This window comes from Corvus cornix, chromosome 2 (genome assembly GCF_000738735.6).
Source record: "Corvus cornix cornix isolate S_Up_H32 chromosome 2, ASM73873v5, whole genome shotgun sequence".
NCBI lineage: Eukaryota > Metazoa > Chordata > Aves > Passeriformes > Corvidae > Corvus > Corvus cornix.
The window spans coordinates 29574042-29595630 of NC_046333.1; the positions used below are offsets into that span (position 1 = coordinate 29574042).

Consider the following 21589-nt stretch of genomic DNA (forward strand, 5'->3'; position numbering starts at 1 on the left):
ACTGAAAGTTAATCCCACCTGTGAAATCCATCTACCCACCTGTAGTCAAAGAACAGTTCTTCACCAGTCTGAATGGCTCTTTTAGCAAATATTCCTATTCTGTGATCACCATTAACCATCATAACTGTTTTAAAAGAAATTAAGTGTGTTAGTACAAATACTGATAAAATGCATGCTAAAGAAGTAGCTCATAGTATTTCATACATTGATGAAAAGAAAGTAAATGTGAAACTTACCTTTTGCATAGCAGTTGGGATTTACTGAATGGTTTGCAAATCTAATTTTGTTGCCCTTGCGTGTTGCATCAACCACAAAATCTACGGGGGGGGGCAGAAAAAAACAACAAAACCCACAAATGATGGATGGGTCAGCTAAAAACACATTTTTGAGTGAAATACCTAGTGTGTTTGGATCTTAGCAGCTGGAGAAGACAACTGCACAGCTTCCCACAGAGAAGAGCTGGCCCATCACCCTACAATAGCTGAACTCTGCTGCTCCGCACTGTGCTTCCCCTTTATCTCCTGCCATAGTGGCACCAGCACCTTAACTTCTCATTGAAGCTTCTCTACCTTTATTCCACAAGGACAAGCTCCATAAATATGCTAAGTCAACACTGACATAAAGCAGCAGGTCTTTTCTTCATTTCAACTATTTTTTAGTATTTTATGCTTGACACAGTGCAACCTGTATTTTTCTCTTCTAGTGGCAGCAGCCACATAATCTGTATGTGGCTGTTTTCCCCCCAACACAATTACCATCATAACTTACTGCTGATTTAATTCAGTAAAATTATTTCAGACAATACCTGGCAAGCCTTTTAAATTCTTTAGTCTACTTAATGTCTGCACGTAATTTTACTCCATGAAGTTCTACTCTTTTTGTATAGTTGTTTGTGTAATAGGCTCCATCACTACATCTAGCTGACTAGCACTGAGAGAAAACCCCAAACACTAGCCATCACTAGGATGAATCCACACACTGACAGGGAAAGATGTGTGGAAAAAAATTCTCATTGTCACCTGCTGTCTGCAGAAAAACAGGGCTGAGTGAAATGCTGAGCATACATACTTTGCGTATGCTGCCAAGGGTTGCAACTAATGCATACATACCATTATTCAAGTTAAACAGAAAGCTGCACATGTATTTGTCATACACTTTTCCTCTTCTGTCTGCCTCATCCTGAGAAATAATCTGAAAGAAACAGTACTTGTAAAAAAGAGAAGCACTCCTCCGTTTTGTAACCATAGCAGCTTAATGCCAACCCCCCCCCCCACAGCGTTCTGAAAGACAGGTGGGAGTTCTTTTTATTCTCTGGGATTCAAAGTATTCCCAAGCAGTGTTGTTTTCAGCAAGCATTCTGCATTTACCAAACATCCATGCTTTGCTCTTAGCATAAATTAACTCTTTCAGAGCAGAAGAAAAGGAAGAATTGCTTCTCATCTCAAAATCGGGACTGCATACCTGATTCTGGGTTTTAGTGCTACAGAATATAGCTTAGCTAAAGCACCTACTGACTTTCAGTACTATACTAAATGATTTGCCACCAAATTCCAAGCATGCTTGAACTGAAATTCCATCCAAGATAAAAATGACATTCCAGCCTCTCCTTCTCACAAGGACCTATTTCAAAATGTTTGTGACATTTCAGCTGTGTAGCTCCTGGGGTCTGAGCCTGTGACAGCAGCTACAGCCTGTGATGCTTAGTCGGCTCTGTCTAAACGTGATACCAGGTCACAGACAGTGGTATCCCATGGCTGGTCCCTGTCAATGCAGAACTTCACCAATTAAGCTCATAACCAGTGTTCTCCATCCTTACCTCACCACAGTATTCAGAGATGAATTCATTCTTCTGTACAGGATCTTTGATAAAAATTCCCCAGCCTGCCACATCTGAAGGTGCCAATAGTAAGTGCTGTGGAGCAGAAAAACCAAAAAGTTTAGACATGCCTAGCTTAGATTTGAGTTCAGGTTTTTTTCCATTTTGTTTTGTATCACTTAGTGAAATGTGTATGTTGGGACTCCAGGAGAGCAGACAAATCCAGTCTTCCAATAATCAAACACACACTAAAATTACAGTTTGTGGATCAGAAGATGTATGTAAAAGAAAAATGACCAAGTATTTGAAAACTACTAAAAATTTTAGTTTAACCTTAAAGTGAGGGTGTTACATAAAAACTTATTTACTAAAGGCTTCAGCCTCAAAAGGTCTGCAGATAGGAGCCCACTACTCAGCTCAGTCATCAACTGTTTTGTGAGAAGATGTTCCAGAGTAGAAATAAACTTTGGCTTATTGATTTATTTATTTGTCAGAACTGAATGGGCTTTCAAGATATCCTCGGTAGACTGTATACAAGTTTATGCCTTAGAAGAAAGGAACAGGTTCCAGACTCTGGGATAAACTTCTTTATGCTGATCTGGGGAAAGACTGCTGAGGGATCACTTTAGAACAGCAGCCTATTTGCAACTAAGAAGCAAAGCCTGAATGGGAAAAAGGAGATATTCTGCTGCAGTGCTGCACAGAAAACTAACTGTTACATGACAAAATGTAGAAAGAGCTTAACAGCAGCACACGAGCAAGCTAACAAGTGACAACTTCCTTGCTGTTTGGTTTGGTTTGGGTTTTTGTGTTTTCTTTTCCTGTTTGACAGCATGAAGGCAAATATTTTCAAGTTCTCTGGCTTGAAAATATCAGAACACCTCAAAACCCAGGCAACAGGCATGCAGTTGCATAACTCTGGACATACTTTTTTGGATCCTCTCTGAATGCTGCAGTTCTTGCAAGAAACATTTTTGCTGTCCCAGTGGTCAGCTGCTCCACAAGTCAGACAGAGGTCAGGATCACACTCACGGACAGCCAGGTAACAGGGGCACTGCTTGGTGTTGCATTGTGCTTTACAACGACACCCAGGAAAACGATTTTGGCCTACAAAGGAATGAGTGGGAAAGGAAGAGAGCACGTATGAAAAAGTACAGCATAAAATTAAGACTGGGCAGTTTATAGCATATCAGAATACTGGCAACAAAGCCATTGATATCTGCAGAGGACATTCAGAAGTACTGTAAATTCTTTCCCGATTTTAATTACTCTTCCTCGCACTTAATTACTTTAATTACACATGCTTGCACTGTTTGACACAATTTGCTGCTCCTGTAACACTGTCTGCAGTATGGACAGACTGGTAGGACAGAGCTCGATGGTGGGACAGTGAGAGAAGTTTACAGATAACTTTAAAATGTTTTACTTACATTCTGAGCTGCATTGACAAAACTTCTCACAGAAGTTTTGAGCAATTACACATGGGCATGAGCTATCACAAGGCTGACGTGGGTGATCACATGGCTGATAGTTGTAAACGTGATTCGATGACCCATCTGAATAAAAATAGCAACATTTTGTAAAGTTGAAAGTTGCAAACAAACAATATACAATATACAGTTCCCCTCACTCTAAGGTAAAAATTCCCTTTTAGTCATTTAACTAAGAAAGCCCAAACATGAACAAAAAACCCAAACCCACAGCAAGTGGGGTTAAGAACCAAAAGACACCAAACCAGAACTGTAACATTAGTGAGGTGTTTTACACCATTAGCTGCTTCCTAGTGCAGCTCATTCTGCCATTGCTCAGCTGCTTTGAGTATTCAGAGCTGAAAGCTGTTTCTGTGGAAAACTGAAAAACGAAACTACAATGGTATAATTTCCTGTCTGAACGTGTTTTGGAATAGCACTGATATTATTCAGCAAAGTAAATTTGCTTAAATACCCAAAGCAATTTTTAATGTGGAACAACAGTCAACTTTCAAACAGGTAACACTGGCAATGTAATCCCTTTATTATTATTATACCACTGTGCTTTCCCAAGTCAATTTTCCAGTACAGACAATGCTGAAGTCTTCTAAGCAAGAAAGGAACTACCAGGGACAAGTCTAGAGCTTTACCTATAGAGCAGCTAGGAAAATTTGGTGCTATATAAATTATATTTTCTATTAATACTCCTGAGCTTGTTTTGGGTTTGCATGAATTTGTAAATTTGTAAAAATGCTCAAGTTAGCAATCAGCAACAAAAAAGGAGAGAGACAAACTGATCAATTATTTATGTTGCTAGAAGTCCCAACCACTCTCAACAAATTTTCAGAGAACTATTTCTAAATTAATTTAAAAAAAAAAAAAAAAAAAAAAAAGGGCACTTTTTACTGCAGCTCCTATCCTTAATTCTGTTTTTACCTCTCCTTCAATGAGGCCATACTGGAAAGACTGTAAACTCAGCCTCCTTCCCTTTTTATTGAATTACACAGAGCTCTTCCAGCTATGTAAACCGAAGAGTACCTGTTGTCCCTACAATATGGGTAGGGAGAGTTTACTTTTTTTTTACTTTTCACTCCCGTATAATTTCTAGCTCCCCACAGAACATATATAATGGCCTAACATTAAAAAAAACAAATAATCAGGCCCCCCCCAAAAAAACCAAAACCAAAAAAAGCAATAGTAGATTCTTAAAAGTTCAGGACATAAATTGAATGGAAAGATGCTAACCCTTTTTCAGCTGTATCTTTCTGCAATGAGCAGCCCACAACCTGCAAAAACACAAAACAAACAAGAAGGTTGACAGGAACTCCTCCTGCAGTGGGCTGGGAAAGGCAGCTGCATCTTGTACTCACACTTGACTTAAGATGGGAAAGCTTCTGGAGACATGAACACCTGCTAACTGCACACAAGTCAGAGGGGCTGCAGCAGAACCACCCTGTCCCAGTCTCTCGGGCTTGACAAGATCAGAGCCCTGCAGGCTGCTCCCCCCATTCCCCACATCATTCCTCTAGTCCCAGGATCGTACAGACGAGCAGTCCCCACCCAGCCCAGGCTAGAGATGCTTAAATTCAGATGGCCTTGAAGGAAACCCTGCCAAGAGCTGCTTCTGGCAGGCAGGAGCAGCAGCGAAGGAAGGATATGAAGGTGCAGATCTGCAGGGTCATGCCTAAACAGGGGGGTGAAAGTGGGACAGCTGTTTGCTTCACAGGACTTGGCCCCAGCACCACTCTGGTTGTCACCTCGGACCACAGCCAGGTCCTACCCTTCACCTGAGGAGCTCCAAGTACTCGAGCACAGGAGACAATGTCTGCCTGGCACAGCCACACTGCTGGGACCTCAGTACTCTTTCTGGCTGGATACATTTCCCCAGTTGTCCTGGCTGGTGGTGCTGCACTGAGCCTTTTCCCTTCTACTTTAAAGTCTACACTCCTTTCTCTCATGTCCTTACAGTTTTCCTTCAGCATCCCCCTTCTCAGGTAGCTCAGCCAAGCACGCCCTTTGCCAGAAGTGGTGGTTTTGTTGTGTGGTGGATTTTATTGTTTGCGTTTGTTGCTTTGCCATGTTTTTTTAAGAACAACATGCTCTTGGTTATCATAACATAACTCACTATACTTGAAAGTTCTTGCAAGTTACAATTCCTCCTTTATTTTGTATCCATTTCATATTGCAAGCTCTTTGGCCAGGGAGTGTCACCTATTCCACAAACAATGTCAGATACAATCAAGTAAAAACACCTCTCTGGACCTTTGGTACCAAAAGGAAAACCAGACTTTTAATTTCAGTAGCCCTAAAATTAAAGGAGAAAGCAGTTGTTTTATTTTTTCTTACTTTATTTTATACTTCCTTAGTATATCATATAACAACATGACACCAACATGGGAGAAGCCTCATTCCCTGGCCAAATAATACATTGCCAGCTGCATCGAGCAACCTCACTTCCTCTGCAGATTTACTGAGCAGCCCAAAACACTCATGAACACAGGTACTAAAAGATCCCCAGCACAGAACACCTAGAAAGCCGTTCTGCCTTTCAGTGACCGCAACACTCCTCAGAAGTTTGCACTCCGAAAAAATATCTCCCACTGTAACTACTTAAATTGGACTTTTTAGCTGCTACTTCTTTCATAAAACCACAGCAGCTTCTACTTCAACCAAATGGTGTGCTGTGCCCTCCAACAGCTTCAGATAAATAAGATTCTCTATAAAATTGCCCTTTTAAAGCTTTACTGTGAGCTTTTAACTCGACAACCAACTTTCTTACAAGCACTGAAGGAGCCCATACAAGTTAGAAACCAACAAAGGCAGATTTGTCCAAGTAACTAAGGCTGAGGGGAAGGAAGAAGCCCAGCATCACAGGGTACTGTAATAAATAGATGACATTCCTATTAAGAGTGATTTACTCTAGAAGAAAAGGCTACCAACATACATTTATGAATTTTGAGACTGATTCTGCAAGAAGACACTTCCCATATACCTGAAAGGAGTGCAATTTTGACTTAAATTACTCTAATGCACATCAAACTACTTTCTTTCTTGTCTGCCTGGTATTTGGAAAATGTAACATACCATATTTTTGAACAAGTCTTTCACAGAAACTTGTCTGTCACCCCCAGATAATAAGGACCTACTAGCACACCAAACCTTTAAAAGCATTCTGTGGCCAGACTTCTTAAAATACCCTTTCATTAGCAATTAGCAGCTTTACTTTTTCTCCTGAAGTAAGCACTATCCTAATACTTTAAATGTACACACACATCAACAAAGCATTAATAGTAACAAATCAAAGCAGAAAGAAAACTACAGGTGGCAGTCACAATGGGAAAGGCATCCATCTGCTCTGCCCCTCTTCTGGAGAGACTGGTATCACAGGAGGGAGAGAGGCCAGTGAGAGAAGGGCTGGAGACACGCAGTGGCAGCAGGAATTGTGGGGAATGACACAAGACAACAGGCAGCAGGCTGCCAACACTGACCTACCCGACAGGAGCTTTGACTGCGACAATCCAATAGTGCATTCACTGCCTTGTAACTTCCAAAAACTGCCACAAAGCACTGCAAGTTCCCCTGGTTAGTGCACAAAGCTGAAGCCTGAGTAAGCACCATACTAAAGGTAACCATTTTCGTATCTGCCCTATAATCTGCCATCTTAAACAGAAACAAAAGGCAAGACCTGTTCCCATGCAGCAGGAAGCAGAGGCAAGGAAAAGACAAAGTTGAAAAAGCACTCACAACTTGAAGCTTTATTAAAAAAAAGCCAACTGGAAACTTCGTGGCAGGTTTCCAAGCAAGCTGGTGGATTTGTACATCTGGTTGCTGACATCTGCAGGAGAGCCAGCTTAGAAAACAAGTGTTTGCAGAAGCATCGTGACAGAAGTCAAAGATCTTGTTCTTCTCTCCTAACATCCTACTAGACTTTGCCAGGGGTTCTAAGCAGCAGCGGTGTCAGCCAACCCAACACTAACAACACTCTTTGGAAGAAGCTACTCCAGCATTTCTTGCCCCGCACAGGGATACTCTGCTATCAGAAAGAGCACTGAAAGTTCAAAATACATGCCAATTATGTCCAATACATCTTTGCAGTGTTTGATGTTCTGGCATCACTCAAAAGACTTCAGTCTCCCAGATCATCTTATCCACAGCCTCCCCACCACTGAAGACTCAGCCTTCCGACCAGGTGGCACATAAGAACATCTGCACCAACACCTCAGCAGCACCTTTTGCCTGATAACAGTGAGACTTTAAATCCCTACAAAAAGGCATCCTGAACTCTTGGCAGAACTGCATAAGCTATTCAAACACATGCAGTGAACAGCAGTCCAGCAGAAGGTAAGGACAGGAGAAGGAAAATGAGAAACTGGTGGGAAAAAAAGAAAATACTTTCAAATAAAATTTACTAAGTGGCCTCTGAATAGGGGATGAGGGAGAAGAGGAAAACCAAAATAATAAAGAAGCAGAGTTTTACATGGCCTTAAAATCAGCTCCAAAATAGAGGAATGAGTGCTAATTAGTTAAAGCAAATGCAACTCAGCTCCCAACAATGGAAGAAAAACATACAGATGAAACAATGAACACTACTGAAGCACACTCTCCCTCCAGCATACACCCATGCTTTTCAGAATTCTTTCTTCATTCAGATTTTTGACTGGCTTCTATGCAAAGTACTCACTTCTCATCAAGGCAGAGTCTTCTCAAAATAACATATTAATCTGGTACATAGGCGAGGCTCTGACACTTACTGGTTCTCCAAAAAGCAACTACATTAAAAGTCGTCTTCTCCCACTGATCACCCTTATTACAGCTATCTTAGCAAGAATGACACAGGAAGGAGGGAGACAAGATATTTCATTATCCAAGAGGGGTGCAGTCTTGCCAGCTAGTTGTTCAGTATGCCCATATGGGCACCAAGGTGACTTGGGAAATAGGCAAAGTCTTGCAAGAAAAGATTTTATCTGCTCTCAAATCAGTTACAAGAGGCCAGCAAAGGTAGCCTTTTGCTGCTGCTTTTCTCTTTGGTAACTCTGCTTTAGCTCAAAGCCACACACACACGAGGAAAACCTGCCAACAGGTAAGACCCTTGCAATGGAAAAAGGCAAAAGGAAGGGAAGGGCCTCCCCGGCTCTAGGACTGGATTTACTCTAAGAGTGAGCAAACTCAAGTAAAAGAAAGGTAAGAAACAGGGGAAGACTTCTAAATGGTTGTCCCAATTGCTGGTTGTGGGAGACCTTCAGAGTGCTAAGGTTACAGCAGGATGTAGGTGGGCTAAACTGCTTTCCTTTTTGAAAAGGCTACTGCCCATAGAAGAATGGAGACAGCTTGATTGACACGTATTCTGGGACATGACATTTGTAAAATTATCTCCTTCCTTCAATGAGAGTTTAAAGAATTAAAGGGCATTTCAAAACTAAATTGCTACCATGACAGGTTTTATATGGGCAACTAATAAAAACAAAATAAAGTCAAGAAACCCCGTGCAATAGTGTGTGCTTTTATTTACTTGGGAAAAAAATACCATAAACTAAAAAAAGTTTGAAAACTCCTCCAACAATGTCAGCCTAGTAATCATACAATACATTTCAGCAGCAAAAATACATTTGAGCATTTTAGCTACTCTTTTCAAATAGATGTAGTGGCACCATTTTTATAGCAACTTGTGTGAATCCGACAGCAAGCTAATTCTCAGCTGCATATTCCAAACTTGCACCATGGCTAATAACCTAAATTTAAAACAGCCAAGCCTACCAAATGCCCAGACACTTGAAAACTGTGCCAAGAGCAGTAAAATCAATAGCTTTTGCTGAGAACAAAATCTCTTCCAGATGCTCACTGAATCTTTTCCCAGCTCACGTTGCCTGCCTCTATGCTACAAAGCAGAAATATTCTACTCCACATCAACAGGATCTTTGAACCAGTTCAGGAATTTCACTAGGCCTGGAAATAATAAATAGACAAGCTAAGACAGAAGCAAGAATTGATGGGAGAAGAACTGGAAGGACAAACTTGGGGGAAAATAAGGAAAGTTAAAGGGAGAAATAGGAAATTATATGGAAAAAAGTGTACTTATTGCTTGCTAAAGAAATGTTTTTGCTAATTTTCAGTCAGCTTTTTATCTCCTATGTTCTTATTTCTGGAAATAAAAATAATCAATGCAGAGCTGCATTTTCCAAGCCTCGAAATTCTCAAAGAAAAATGCACTTCACAGACAGACAGCAGCCACCGAGTCTGCAGTTTCAACAGAAATTATGTCATATGGTCTTCGTGGCTCCAGAAAAAGCTTTATTTTGTTCTTCATTGCAGCTTCACTTCAAATAATAACTTGTTAACCTGGTTCTTTAGTTGGTGTTCTAAGTGCTAATGAAACTGGGGTGCTACAAAGGAATAGTCTCTCCTAAAGAAAAAAAAAGGCAATCCTACTAGCTTGCTAGAATACACTTAATCATTAAAAAAAAAGGTTTAATCTTAAAATACCATATAATCATTACTCAATCCCATTGAAACGCTTCCAAATTTTATGTTTATTGCTGTAAAAAATAATTATACCACACTATCTTGAATGTTGCAACAAGCTGCATAGGTGATTTCTAATCTAAACAGAGTTTTGACTACTTGCAGTAATACACCTACAAGAACCTGGCTGTTAAAGAGCTTAAAAATAAGGGAGAGGGAAAGAGAAGAGGAAGGTTATACTTGCCAAGGCAGTAAGACTTTTGTCTGAAACTAAAACACCATGTTGTTTTATTGCTGCAGCTTTTGGTTTTGGAAGCAAAAGCAGAAGAGTTGCACAACTTTTCCTCCAAAAAACTTTCTGTTCTGATCCCCTGTATCTCCAATTTATTGTTATGCTAAGGGTATTTAGTAACAGATTTACCTGTGTTTCCTTTTCTTCTTTCTGGGAGGAGTATCAACATCTTCAGCAGGGACTGGTGCAATAATACTAGATTCCTTTACTCTAAACTCATACACCTAACAAGAGATACCATAACACATCCACGATAAATCTCTCACTAGTACAAAGTTGCTCATATTCTAAGTTAGTATGATTTCCTCCAACCAAAAACTTACAGATTATATCCAGTCATAGTCTCTTTTCAATACATTTAAAGTTGATTATTTTTGTCATTTAAGAACTGATAGTCCAATTTAAACCTCCTGTAAATTTCATTTTAAAACAGTTTTAAAACAATTGTGGTATGAATTCTGGACCATAGCATTCTTGGGAAAACCAAGAATATTAATTACTTTTCCCTTTTAGTAATCAATACTAGTATTTGTATAGTTTAGTTTTAAAAGCAAATTGCTATCACTCTTAGCAAGTAGCTTCCCTTCTTACCTGTCTGCATGTTTTGGTCCCAATCAGTCTGGCAATTGCACAGAAGTTGTCATAGTAGGTGCCAATAAGAACTCTAAACATTGAAGCTTCTGCACCACTCCATTCCACATTCTCTGGAGGCTCAATATTTGGCTTCATCTTTATAGGTGTTTGACACCTAGAATTTGCTTCTGTAATAAATAATCGAGAGTAAGGCTATGTTTCAAAATTTACGTTGCCCTCAAAAATGTCAAATCATTAACTGCAGTTAAAAACTACCCCAGGTTTTTTGTTGTTGTTTCCTAAGTGCCAGGAAAAACAGCACTTTTCACATGCCTCTTACAGAAGCTAATAGTAGCTACTCAAATTACATGGCCTGTACATAAATTGAGACAATACAGACATTTTCTTTCAGTTGGATTAAACTCATATTATTATTACTCTGTCTTTTCACTCAGTTCCATACATTCCAAACACATGTTTTCTAGGATTGCATGGCTCAACTTTTTTTTTTTTTTTTTTTGAGGTTTTTTGGGTTGGGGTTTCTGTTGTTTTGGTTTTGTTTCATCCTCTCAAGCACTGCAGCTCATTGAATGAAGCAGCACTGCCCAGTCTTACCAGAGGAGCTGGATGTTTCATCTTTCTTTTCCTCTTCCTCTTTATCATTGTTTTCTCCGCCGGTCTCAGTGCCAGCCTCCCGATCGCTGTCCGTGTCCTTTGACTCCAGCACGTTTATGGTGGGCGTGCTGGGCCTGCTGGTGTTGTTTGGGAGCCTCCCCCTGCGGCGGCCACCGGGGCGCTTCGGCGGGGTCTTGATGCGCTCAGCGGTCAGGGCAGCTGCAAACTCCTTTGCGCCTTCCTGGACACAAAACATCACAGTTTACAGGAAAATAAGCGAGAAGTGCTTCTTTCACTTGTGGTCAGGGCTCGTGGGAGAACACCTTCTACTTGCATACTGAGTAACTTCCCATTGTTCTACAAAATAATCACGCGCACAGAAATTCCAGTGAAAGGCCCTCCAACCATGAACACAAGCACTTTTGATAATACCATGAAAAAAATCTACACTTACTAAGTACTTATGTCATTATTTCAGTTCACCTTTTACTTTGGCTGCCAAGTAAAAAATAATTCAGTGTAAATTTCTATTTTCTCAAATGACAGAAAAAAATTAGAATTTCCCACAGAAAATACCTGTAAAAATACAAGAACTCTTCTTGCACATTGTACTTAAACAATATGTTTTCTGCATTTTTTAAAATGCAAGCATTGGTAATTTGTTTTCTAGTGGAAAGGGGTATGACATTGTGTAGCAAGTTTTTAGATGGGAAAATTGCATAGTTTCTCATACTAAAAAATTTAGGGGAATTATGAGAGAGATTTAAACTTACATTACTGAAGATTTCACTTTATTAATTTCCATCCTGTTTTTTCTTAAGAGCACAAGTCCTGGATGGACTGTGCCTTTAACAAACTAAAAAAGCTTTATAATTTTTAGTTGTGATATAATTTACAAGAGAGCTAAATCTGAAGTTCCTTGACTAGATTGGACACAATAGCAGAAACATCATCATTAGGGGATAGTAGTATTTCTTCCCTACAAATATCTCAGGCTACATCTACAAGTATTCCTACTCAAGATGACTGGAAGTTAAATTTTTTCTTTCACACCAGCTGAAGGTAATATATTTGACTGCAAGTGGCCCACAAGCAGATGCACTATCCTAGATCCAGCATGTCCTTAAATTAAGCGTATCCTGCTATACTGCAGCTAGCACCAGCACTCAGTGAATTGTGATATATAAAATTATCTTACCAAATGTTGATAACAGTGAGGTCCACAAGGCTTATTATCTAATGCTGTTTCTGTATTCTTTCGTTTATAAGTATTAGGAGTTGCATGGAATGCTGTTGAATCAAAACATCACATTTTTAAGTTTTCAAATAAAAATACATTCAATATCTAACCTGAAACAGTATCAAAAACACAGTATTACCAAGACATCACTAAAGCCAGAGTAAAAATATTAACAAATAGTAAAAAACCCACAAAATAAACCCCATGTAGTGACATATGACTTACCACTTAAATACACAGAGACAGCACATAGGTAAGCTTCACATATCACGGAATGGTTTGGGTTGGAAGGGACCTTAAAGATCATCTAGATCCAACCCCTCCCTGCCATGGGCAGGGACACCTTCCACTAGACCAGGTTGCTCAAAGCCCCATCCAACCTGGCTTTGAACACTACCAGGGATGAGGCAGCCACAGCTTCTCTGGGCAACCAGTTCCAGTGCCTCGCTTCCTTCATAGTGAAGAATGTTTTCCTTACATCAAATGTAAACCTATCCTCTTCCAGTTGAAAGCCATTATGCCCATTTACATCAGCAAAGACAATCATCACATTTGTTTCATGTATCAAGGAAGATCTGGTGTATCACCCTTTCCAGCAAAAGAACAGACCTGACTTTGTTGTCATGTTAAACGGAATTATTCAGGGCTTCTCCTATTAATGATCATCTCTTCAATGTGTAAGATTCGGTTGTTAAATTTCTATCTTGTCAAAAAATCCAACCCCATGCACACTTTGGAAAGGTAATAGAAGCCACTTTGCATTTCTCACATAGTGAGAAGGACACATAAGCATTTTTGCTCTATTAGTTTATCAACACCACAGCTAAGCTGACAGGATATAAGAATTCAGTTCCTGTATCCCAGCTGCAGGGTAAAAATGAGTTAGCATTGCACAGTCACTATGGATAAGTGAGCTAAGCCTGCACCTTGCAGAGAAGTGTCTGGTCCTGTATCTGATGGACTCTGTACAGCTCTGTAAAAGCTGCAGAATGGTGACTCAGAAAGGAGCAGGACTGGCTATGTTACACGTGCAACACAAGCACCTCATTAACAAGAGGGCAGAGTTTCCTACCCATTCTCTCTGCCAGAGCCAGCTCTCCTCCTGGCCAAGCCCTGTCTCCCAGGAGGATGTTTTCAGAGAGACTGACTTTTCACAGTTTTGCCGGAAATCTTGGGAACTCCTCTGTACCCCTTAGACAGCTTTTCTGAAGCCTGGAAAACCTGCCACTAGAAGCTCACCAAAACTCATACATTCAGGCTCCCACATTATATTAGGAGCTTTTTGAGATACTGCTATAAGTTTTCTGCAATTCTCTTTTTAAAAACGACTCATCTGTGCTCAAGGAAAAATTGTTTTTTAGAGAGAGAGAGACAGATATCAATCAATATTTTTTCCCTCTAAATGTGTTAACAGTGGCATACAGAACTGCAAGGAACAAAAATGAAGAGTGGACAGAAATTTTAAATTAAAAAAAAAAGAGACTACTCAGTGCTAGCTGTCTGTTTGCTAATGCTCCATGAAGGCCCAGAAAAGATGCTTAACTGAAAATGTACAATTTCCAAGCTATGTAGAAACACTCATGCTGCAGTTTTACTACAGCTGCAGTTGGGCAACTGTAACTTACAGTGAAGGTTTTAAACATTCAGTGAATAAAAAGCGCTAATATTCAAAATTAAAGAAGAAATCCCTCCCCTCTTACCCATATTAATCTAAAAGTGCTGTTCCACACCAACACCTCACACACCTCCTTCATTAAGCCACCACCATAGGCTTTCCTATTCATCTTATTTCCCGATCATGCTCAAGGCTTCTCTCTGTATGGTCACTATGCTTTAAAGACTCAACTTTTTAAATACAGTTCCTTCCCTTTTAAAGCAGGGGGGCAGAGCCCACATGTCTTCCCAGACAAAGCTTTTAAAAGCAAATTTAATTTCAGTGGTCTAGTTTGCAGCATAGCTCTGCAAACACTTGTTTTGGCACCAGTGGGGAGGGTGACCAGCTCCATCTTAGAACCATCACTTCACATTTCCCTCCCATAAAGGAGGGTGGGTTGAAAAATCAGATCATAAATTCTGCAATATTGTGCCTGTATTAATGATAGCAGCACATGGGAACCCCCCCAGGAAAGCAATGTACTCTTCCAAGGCTTTCTTAAAATGGTATAAACAATATAAAAGTATCACTAATTAAACATTACATCCCTTTCTCCAGACAAATATGTTATATTTTATAAATCTGGAAACACAAAAAAAGCTTCCCTCTTCTATATATGGGCATATAGATATATAAAAATTATTTACAAGCAAGTATACGAATGTAATTTATGTGTATCTTTGCCATTAGTGCTCTTTCTTCCCCCAGATTCCAGTTAAAAGCTTTTATTGCTACACCACTTCTCATGTTTCACATATCCCTCAAGTGTTCATATATTCTGTAGGTAAAATATGTTACACTTTGTTACAATAACAAAGAAACCATGCAATTTAATGCAGTTATTCCACCTTTTTTCATCTTTTAAGAAACAATGAGATGATGGGAGCCCTTTACCCAAAAGTACGGGGGAAACCCCCACATTTTTCAACACTGCATCTTTAAATTTGCACAGTGTATCATTTCATTCAGGGTTTTTTTCCATTTAACTGTTTTACCTCTTCTTCATACTACAAGGAAAATAATTTTTCAGCAATGCAAAAGACCAGTAAAACATTTGCAAGTCATGATCTATACCAGACTGCTGCAATGTACAGAAATCAAAGCTATTCTTTTTATATGTCACTTGCAGATGCAATCATTTCTCTCAAAAATTCATTTCTGCAAGGTCCTGAAATGAGTATTTTTTTAAAACTTGTTTTCCTTTAGAAAATGAAGAAATGCTTAACTTGTAATATAATGAAGCAAACCAACCTTTGATATTTTTAAACCTGTGAGACTTCAATAATAGGCTACATCTGATACTTAAAATTAGAATCATATCTTGTGTTTGACTATTTAAAAAACACCCAACGTGGTAGAGTAAAGACAACTACAGTCAAAATCTACCACCTCTGTTGTGAGGTATTTTTTTGTGAGGCTTGTTATAAAGAAAGGACCCAGGACAAGAACAAAACTATTTGTATAGCTGTATTATGAATTTTTAAAATATCAGTTGTAATTTTTTTCAAAAAAATCACAGAAGACTTCATAGAATTTCCTAAACACCTGAAATCTTCATTTCTTTAACAATTTCCTTAAGAGAAATCATTCTAAAATGGCTTCACTGACCAAGTTTTCTGTCTTCGAGATTTATTATCTGTCTCATCCCCAATGGGCTCAGCTCTCATTTTCCATAATGTGGAAAGTACACAGGCAACAGTTTAGCCTGAAATGTACATTTGCTTCACAGTCAAGCTATTTGGGAAATTCTCCCTACCTGATATTTTTCCTTCTTCTAAATTCTTTGTTAGTCCAGACATTTAGGCATAATTCCTTGCTGTCAGCAAATGAAGTCGGTACACAAGTTTTTTCAGTTATGTCATCACCTGCACATAAAGGGATTGCCAGGTCGTCAAGGGGACTTGACACGTTAAAAATCTAATGATAACTTTTCCTATATTTAACTCAAATGTTCTAGAACAAAGATTGGAAACTCCACAAAATAAGGCTAATCTTAACAAAAATGGGATCTAAGAGGGGGAAATACAAAAAGCAAAACCAGACCTAATAGAATTCCTGGATTTTATTAATTCTCTATGCCTTCTCCAGAGATTTACACCTTTCAAAGTACAAATCCGATCGCTGTAGCCCACCACATCACCAAAGTAATTCATCAAAAATGTCATCTGCAGAAGCCAGGACATCATCCCATAGCACTTGGCATGTGCATGAAACAGAACATAGAGGCAACTGTAGAAATGTAATAAAAGTTAAATTGTCAAATTGTTGCAGAGACACTGAAAATTGCTACTGCAGCCTTCCAATAACCAAAGGAGTCTTTTTTTTTTTTTTTTTTTTTGATGAGTTACTTATTCCCAACAATGAGCCTGGTGAATTTTGACCAAGTCTTAAAATTTCACAGAAAACAAAGAGGCCAAACAACTGACTCTCTCAGTTTTTAACAAAAAAATTCCGTGCTCTAGACAGACATACAGACAGACAGAGACAAAGACAGAAAACAATCCTCTTTCCTTGATGTAACTACAGAAAAAAGCAAAAGGAAGCAATGCATCCAAAGCAGTGAGCAGTCATTGTTGCGGTGGAATTTGGGTATGTTTTCAGGGAATGGCAACTGAAGAGTCAGTTTACTACATTCACAGTCCAGTCCAAGAGAACATTAAGCGATCTCTTTGCAGTGATCACGTATCAAATACATTGTTATCAGTGACAATGCACATGCTGCATAAGCTGCCACAAAGAGCATTGTCATAACCAGTAATTTCACCCTCCATCTGACACAAAGGTACATCTTGAATGCCTCCACAGTGCAAGTGCTATTCATCCCTCTTTCTGCTATGGCCCTGACATCCTGAAAGGATGATTTAAAGATTGGGCACTTTTAAGTACGAGGCACAGTTTCAATAAGGCCTTGGACATACACCACTTTGGAAAGAACACCAACTTGCATCAAGAACATCACCAGCAACAAGAACTTAGGCAATCTTTTAGTATAAACACTTTGTCTTCCATCTCAAGGTTATGAACACAGAGAAAGGAGGCACAGTGCTTTTGGTTTAAGGGATGCTGCTGGTGTGAGAACTGAGGTCCTTCAGCCAGCCAGTGACATGGCTCCGGACATTCTCACTGGCTGAACCTGGCACCCAACAACATGACGAAAAGTACAGGACTGTGAACCCATTCTTCACAGCACTTACAAAAAAAAAAAGGGTCCCAGAGCTGGTGCCTCAAAACTGTGGTCCAGTAATACCAGGTTCCCCAGGTAGCAGGTACCAAACATGATCAACAAAACCTTTCAGTTCTACTTCTAGCAGTCTGCAAAAATGACCATGAAAGGCAAATCTATATAGATTAATGAAATAGAGTCATGAAATATGTGTGTGTTTTAGAGGAGCCCCCACCTTCATTGAAGAACTCCTAAAAGTTTATAAAATCATTGAGAAAAATGTCTAAAATCACTGCAGCAGAAATACCTTTAAGTCTTCAGAGGTGCCACTAGAACAAGACTGTTCTCACTATGTCCGGACAATGTTTTTTTGTTGACTTAATAATCAAAATCCTTTTAAAATGGCACCCAATCTCTCTGCTAGACTATTGAGAGTGTCAAGAACGCCTAAAACCCCTGCCAGACAAATGGATTGCCAAGAATCAGCATACAGCTTCACCTCCCTGTCCTACAGAATAAGGCTGCACACAGCACTTCTTGGAATGAGTTCTCCAGGCAACTAAGACACTAAGAGACCTACAGCTTCACAGAACACATTGTGTTGAAGCTGGCTGGACAAGGCAGCAGCTTACTCCAGAAACTGTTCCTAAGTGTTATGCAGAAGTAACAAGTTTTCTTTTATTTTTTATTTTGTATTTTCAAGCAAGGCCTGTCAAGAGAATATAAGGAGAAAGTGAAACTAACAGACCTAACTCCAAAACGCACAAGTACTAAAGGAACTAGGAACATGAAAAGCTTCCCCCTCCCCACCATCTGAGAACAACTCCAATTCCTCCTCAAACTGAAAGGCAACCAAGGGATACAAAAAAGCAGCAGCACTGTGCAAAGCCTTCAGTGTGGAGTACAAATACAGGCAGATTGCATGTGTGCTGGATGAGGAGCTGCTGACAAAGCACAAGGATTTCCAATGAACATGCACGCACACTCACAGTGGAACATGCAAATGAACAGCTAAGTCAAAAGAGAAAACTAATTTGATATAGAGGGCATCATAGTATACTGCTACAAGTTGAAACCACTTCATATTTGACTGTTAGTTTCCCCTTTACATTTAACTCTCTGTCCAGAAGAATAATTGTCTCAAGTAGCACTTCAGAATCTCTTCACACTTTGCAAGTGAAAGCCAACATCACTGCTAAGCTCTTGTTAGCTTGTTGGCCCAAAACAATGGGGCAACATGAAAGCAATTCTGTGGAAAGGACAACACAATTTCTAAAACAACTCTGAAACAATTTTTGAAATAACCACCTACAAGTAAAGTGGCTAGAAAGTAACATGGGAAACTAAAAGATAAAACTGTTCATGAGTGTTCATTCTCCCTACTAGAAAATGAAACAAGTCTGATGAATAACCAGGATTTTTAATGGAAAAATACATCCCATTCTCCATGCACAAACTGAGAAAGTGTAACACAGAAACAGTAGTAGAAAATAATGTCATTTTCTTGCAGACTATATAAAGAGAAGTGACATTTCAGTTTCATCCAAGTCAGGAATTCTATACAAAGTCCTAAATGCAAAAAGGATAACAAACTACCCACACAGGTGCCTTCGTTTTTCTAAGGCATAGTTTTCACTGCAAAATAGTATCAACGTGTGCAAGCTGTTTTCATAAACTTTAGAGATATCCCTGCTTTTATTTTTTCTTCTCTTTCCTTCCTTCTACATTGCATCTTACAGTATTTTTAAGTTTCCTTACAAAAAAATAAGTAAGATATATACAAGCACACTTTAATTGTACTTACGATGCAAGAAGCAATCGTATTTAAAACAGCGTCTACAGAAGAGTGTGTGAAAAGAGTGCAGGCTTTGCTCCCTCTGAACAGATTTAGCATTTGGTCCATCTATGTTTGGTGTGCACTCAGGAGGAAGAGCTCCAGGAAGCTGCTGCTCGGTGAGTTCTTTGTATCTTTAAAGGAAAAGAAGTTATTTGTTAAGTATAATTTTTTTATAAAAGTATTTTTTATTCCAGTACCACTCTGCATTTTCAATGACAACTTTAAAAAAACCCTAAGAAATATGTGCCAGCTAAAAAGGTCAACCTGTTAGTGACATACAAGTTATTAATTCCATACTCATTAATACAAATTGGCTAGGAAAGAATGCATTTGTTTTCAAGACCTACATCACCTCATACATAGTATCACTAACTCCGAAAAGGAGATAAGATTTTTTTTTTTAGCAGTAGCTTTTATTTTACCACTTCAAAAAATAACAGATTATAAGAGACACAAACACACCCACTTTTCAATAGTTTAAAAGGAAGGCTAATAAACACTTCTGTATTGTTTGACTTGGGGGAAGGAGCCAAATCCCTTCCAGTGTCACTTGCAGAAGTTACACAACTGCTACAGAACTAGCTGCAAAGGAGACCATTCCTAATCGACAAATACTTAATGAAGGATTTACTTCATAGAGAAATCTTTGTTTCATAAAGCAACACAGCAATATACCCTAAGAAATACATTCTTACTTCTCTTTCAATTCTTCTGCTGTACCCTTGTCTGGAAACATTGAGGAAATGGCTTCAAATATCTTGTCAGAAGGAAATCTCCGAGGTGGGTGGGTTTCTTTCTCTGTGAAGGAAGAGAAAAATTTGGACAACAAAAGAAATATATTTCTGCTCCTTTGCTACCTCAAGAAGATGTTCAGAGAAAGGGGGAGTTTGCCAAAACTCTAATGTAAAAAAGAAGTAAAGGTTTTTATTTATAAATTCCTTACAATTTTAAGTGTGTTTAATTTTACTGTGTTCAGTGATCTTTCCTGATGAGAAAAATCTACTGGTAAAATTTGGAGAAACCATTATTTCACCAGCAGATGGAGATGGAAATTCAGAACTATGCCTGCTTTAGAATAATGATACATCATTTTCTGAGGAGTACCAAAGCATTTATTAGACAGATACCTGACAGATTTTTGGTGCATTTGACTGCCTCAGTATGCCAATAAACAAAAATTGGCAAAAGTGCCTTTCATGGTGTTCTCAATACAAATCTTTAACTGAATGACAAAGGAAATTATGAAAATTATGCTACTTTAGACCTGAAAACTATCACATAGGAGGATGGGTTTGAACAAATTTATTGAGTGGTTAAACAAAAAGTTTTGGGTTTAATTTATAAAGTCTGCAGACAGACATACCCATCCTGTTACCTTCCCGATCTTTTTGCTTGTCATCTCTTTCATCAGGATTGTCATCTCCATCATCATCATCTTCATCATCACTATATTGACCAAGGGCATTGACCAACTCAACAAATATTTCATCATTGATAAATCCACATTCTGAAATTCAGCAAAATTAGGAGTGAACAAAAAAGCACAAGGTGTATATGAAATATTTTTAATCCTCCCTACATTTTAATTAAATTAGGGAAATGCTGTCATTTATGAAAAGCAATTTTGTCGTTTTCCCCTCTTAAATTGCAGTGTATGAACCAAGACAAGTTAAAAGTGCTTATTATTCATTTCTTAGACTGACAACTGGGAAGGGAAGAAGAAAAATTTCAACAATTTTGTTCCCAACTCCCTGTGCTACATACCAGTACATATATATAAATCTCTCTTCCTTGCAAGATAAAAAAGACTACCAGCTAGATCATTTAAGAGATTTTATGCCAGAATCCCAGTTCCAACATGGTTGGGTTAAGCCAGTCTGAAAATGCATGCCAGCAGTCTATAAACTAATCCTTAGACAGCTAAGGAATCTCTAGAGAGATTTTTGGTTGGTAGTTCCTTAGCATCCACTTCCCACAATATACCCCACCAGCTGTGTGCTAAAAAAATAATACAGTTATATACAAAAAATTCAAGAGAAAACTGAAAGATACAATGCTGCATATATCTATTTATTAGATTATATTCTGCTGTGACATTCAGATGGCAGAACGGATTAAATAACAAGGCGTTTCTGCACAAGGCAAAAATCATAGTTAGTGCTGACAGAGACTATTTTTCCAAAAAAACAAAATAACCATGAACTGTGTGGGAACTGTAGTGCTTATCACCATCCTTTTGAACCTGGACTGGGTTTGGATGTCAAAACACCTTGACGGAAAATAATAGATTTATTACTATGTAGACAATGAAGACACCACTTGGATGTTTTAAACAGACTCTTAATATACACACACAGGTTAGTACAAATTATCTCCCAAAAGTGCAATTACAGAGCTAGTTTAGAATTCTGACTCTTACATGGGAATGCCTCTGGATAACAGATTCCCACAGTATTTACATTTAATTACAG

The 21589-nt window shown here is 38.8% G+C and overlaps 1 protein-coding gene across 5 annotated transcripts in view; it reads right to left on the reverse strand.

Annotated features, from left to right (window-relative positions):
• The window catches only part of EZH2 (enhancer of zeste 2 polycomb repressive complex 2 subunit), a 48423-nt gene that overhangs the window by 1019 nt on the left and 25815 nt on the right, over positions 1-21589 (reverse strand). For 4 of the 5 annotated variants that reach the window (XM_010398658.4, XM_010398659.4, XM_010398657.4 and 1 more), the window contains exons 6-19: positions 20482-20625; positions 19814-19916; positions 19086-19249; positions 12423-12514; positions 11225-11465; positions 10628-10797; positions 10166-10260; positions 4531-4571; positions 3247-3372; positions 2745-2923; positions 1817-1912; positions 1110-1191; positions 237-317; positions 40-124 (exon numbers count right to left, since the gene is read on the reverse strand). In XM_010398658.4, the coding sequence (XP_010396960.2) occupies positions 40-124; positions 237-317; positions 1110-1191; positions 1817-1912; positions 2745-2923; positions 3247-3372; positions 4531-4571; positions 10166-10260; positions 10628-10797; positions 11225-11465; positions 12423-12514; positions 19086-19249; positions 19814-19916; positions 20482-20625 (1699 nt within the window). The remainder of the gene's footprint in view (positions 1-39; positions 125-236; positions 318-1109; positions 1192-1816; positions 1913-2744; positions 2924-3246; positions 3373-4530; positions 4572-10165; positions 10261-10627; positions 10798-11224; positions 11466-12422; positions 12515-19085; positions 19250-19813; positions 19917-20481; positions 20626-21589) is intronic. The other variant, XM_010398655.4, reaches the window with a different exon arrangement.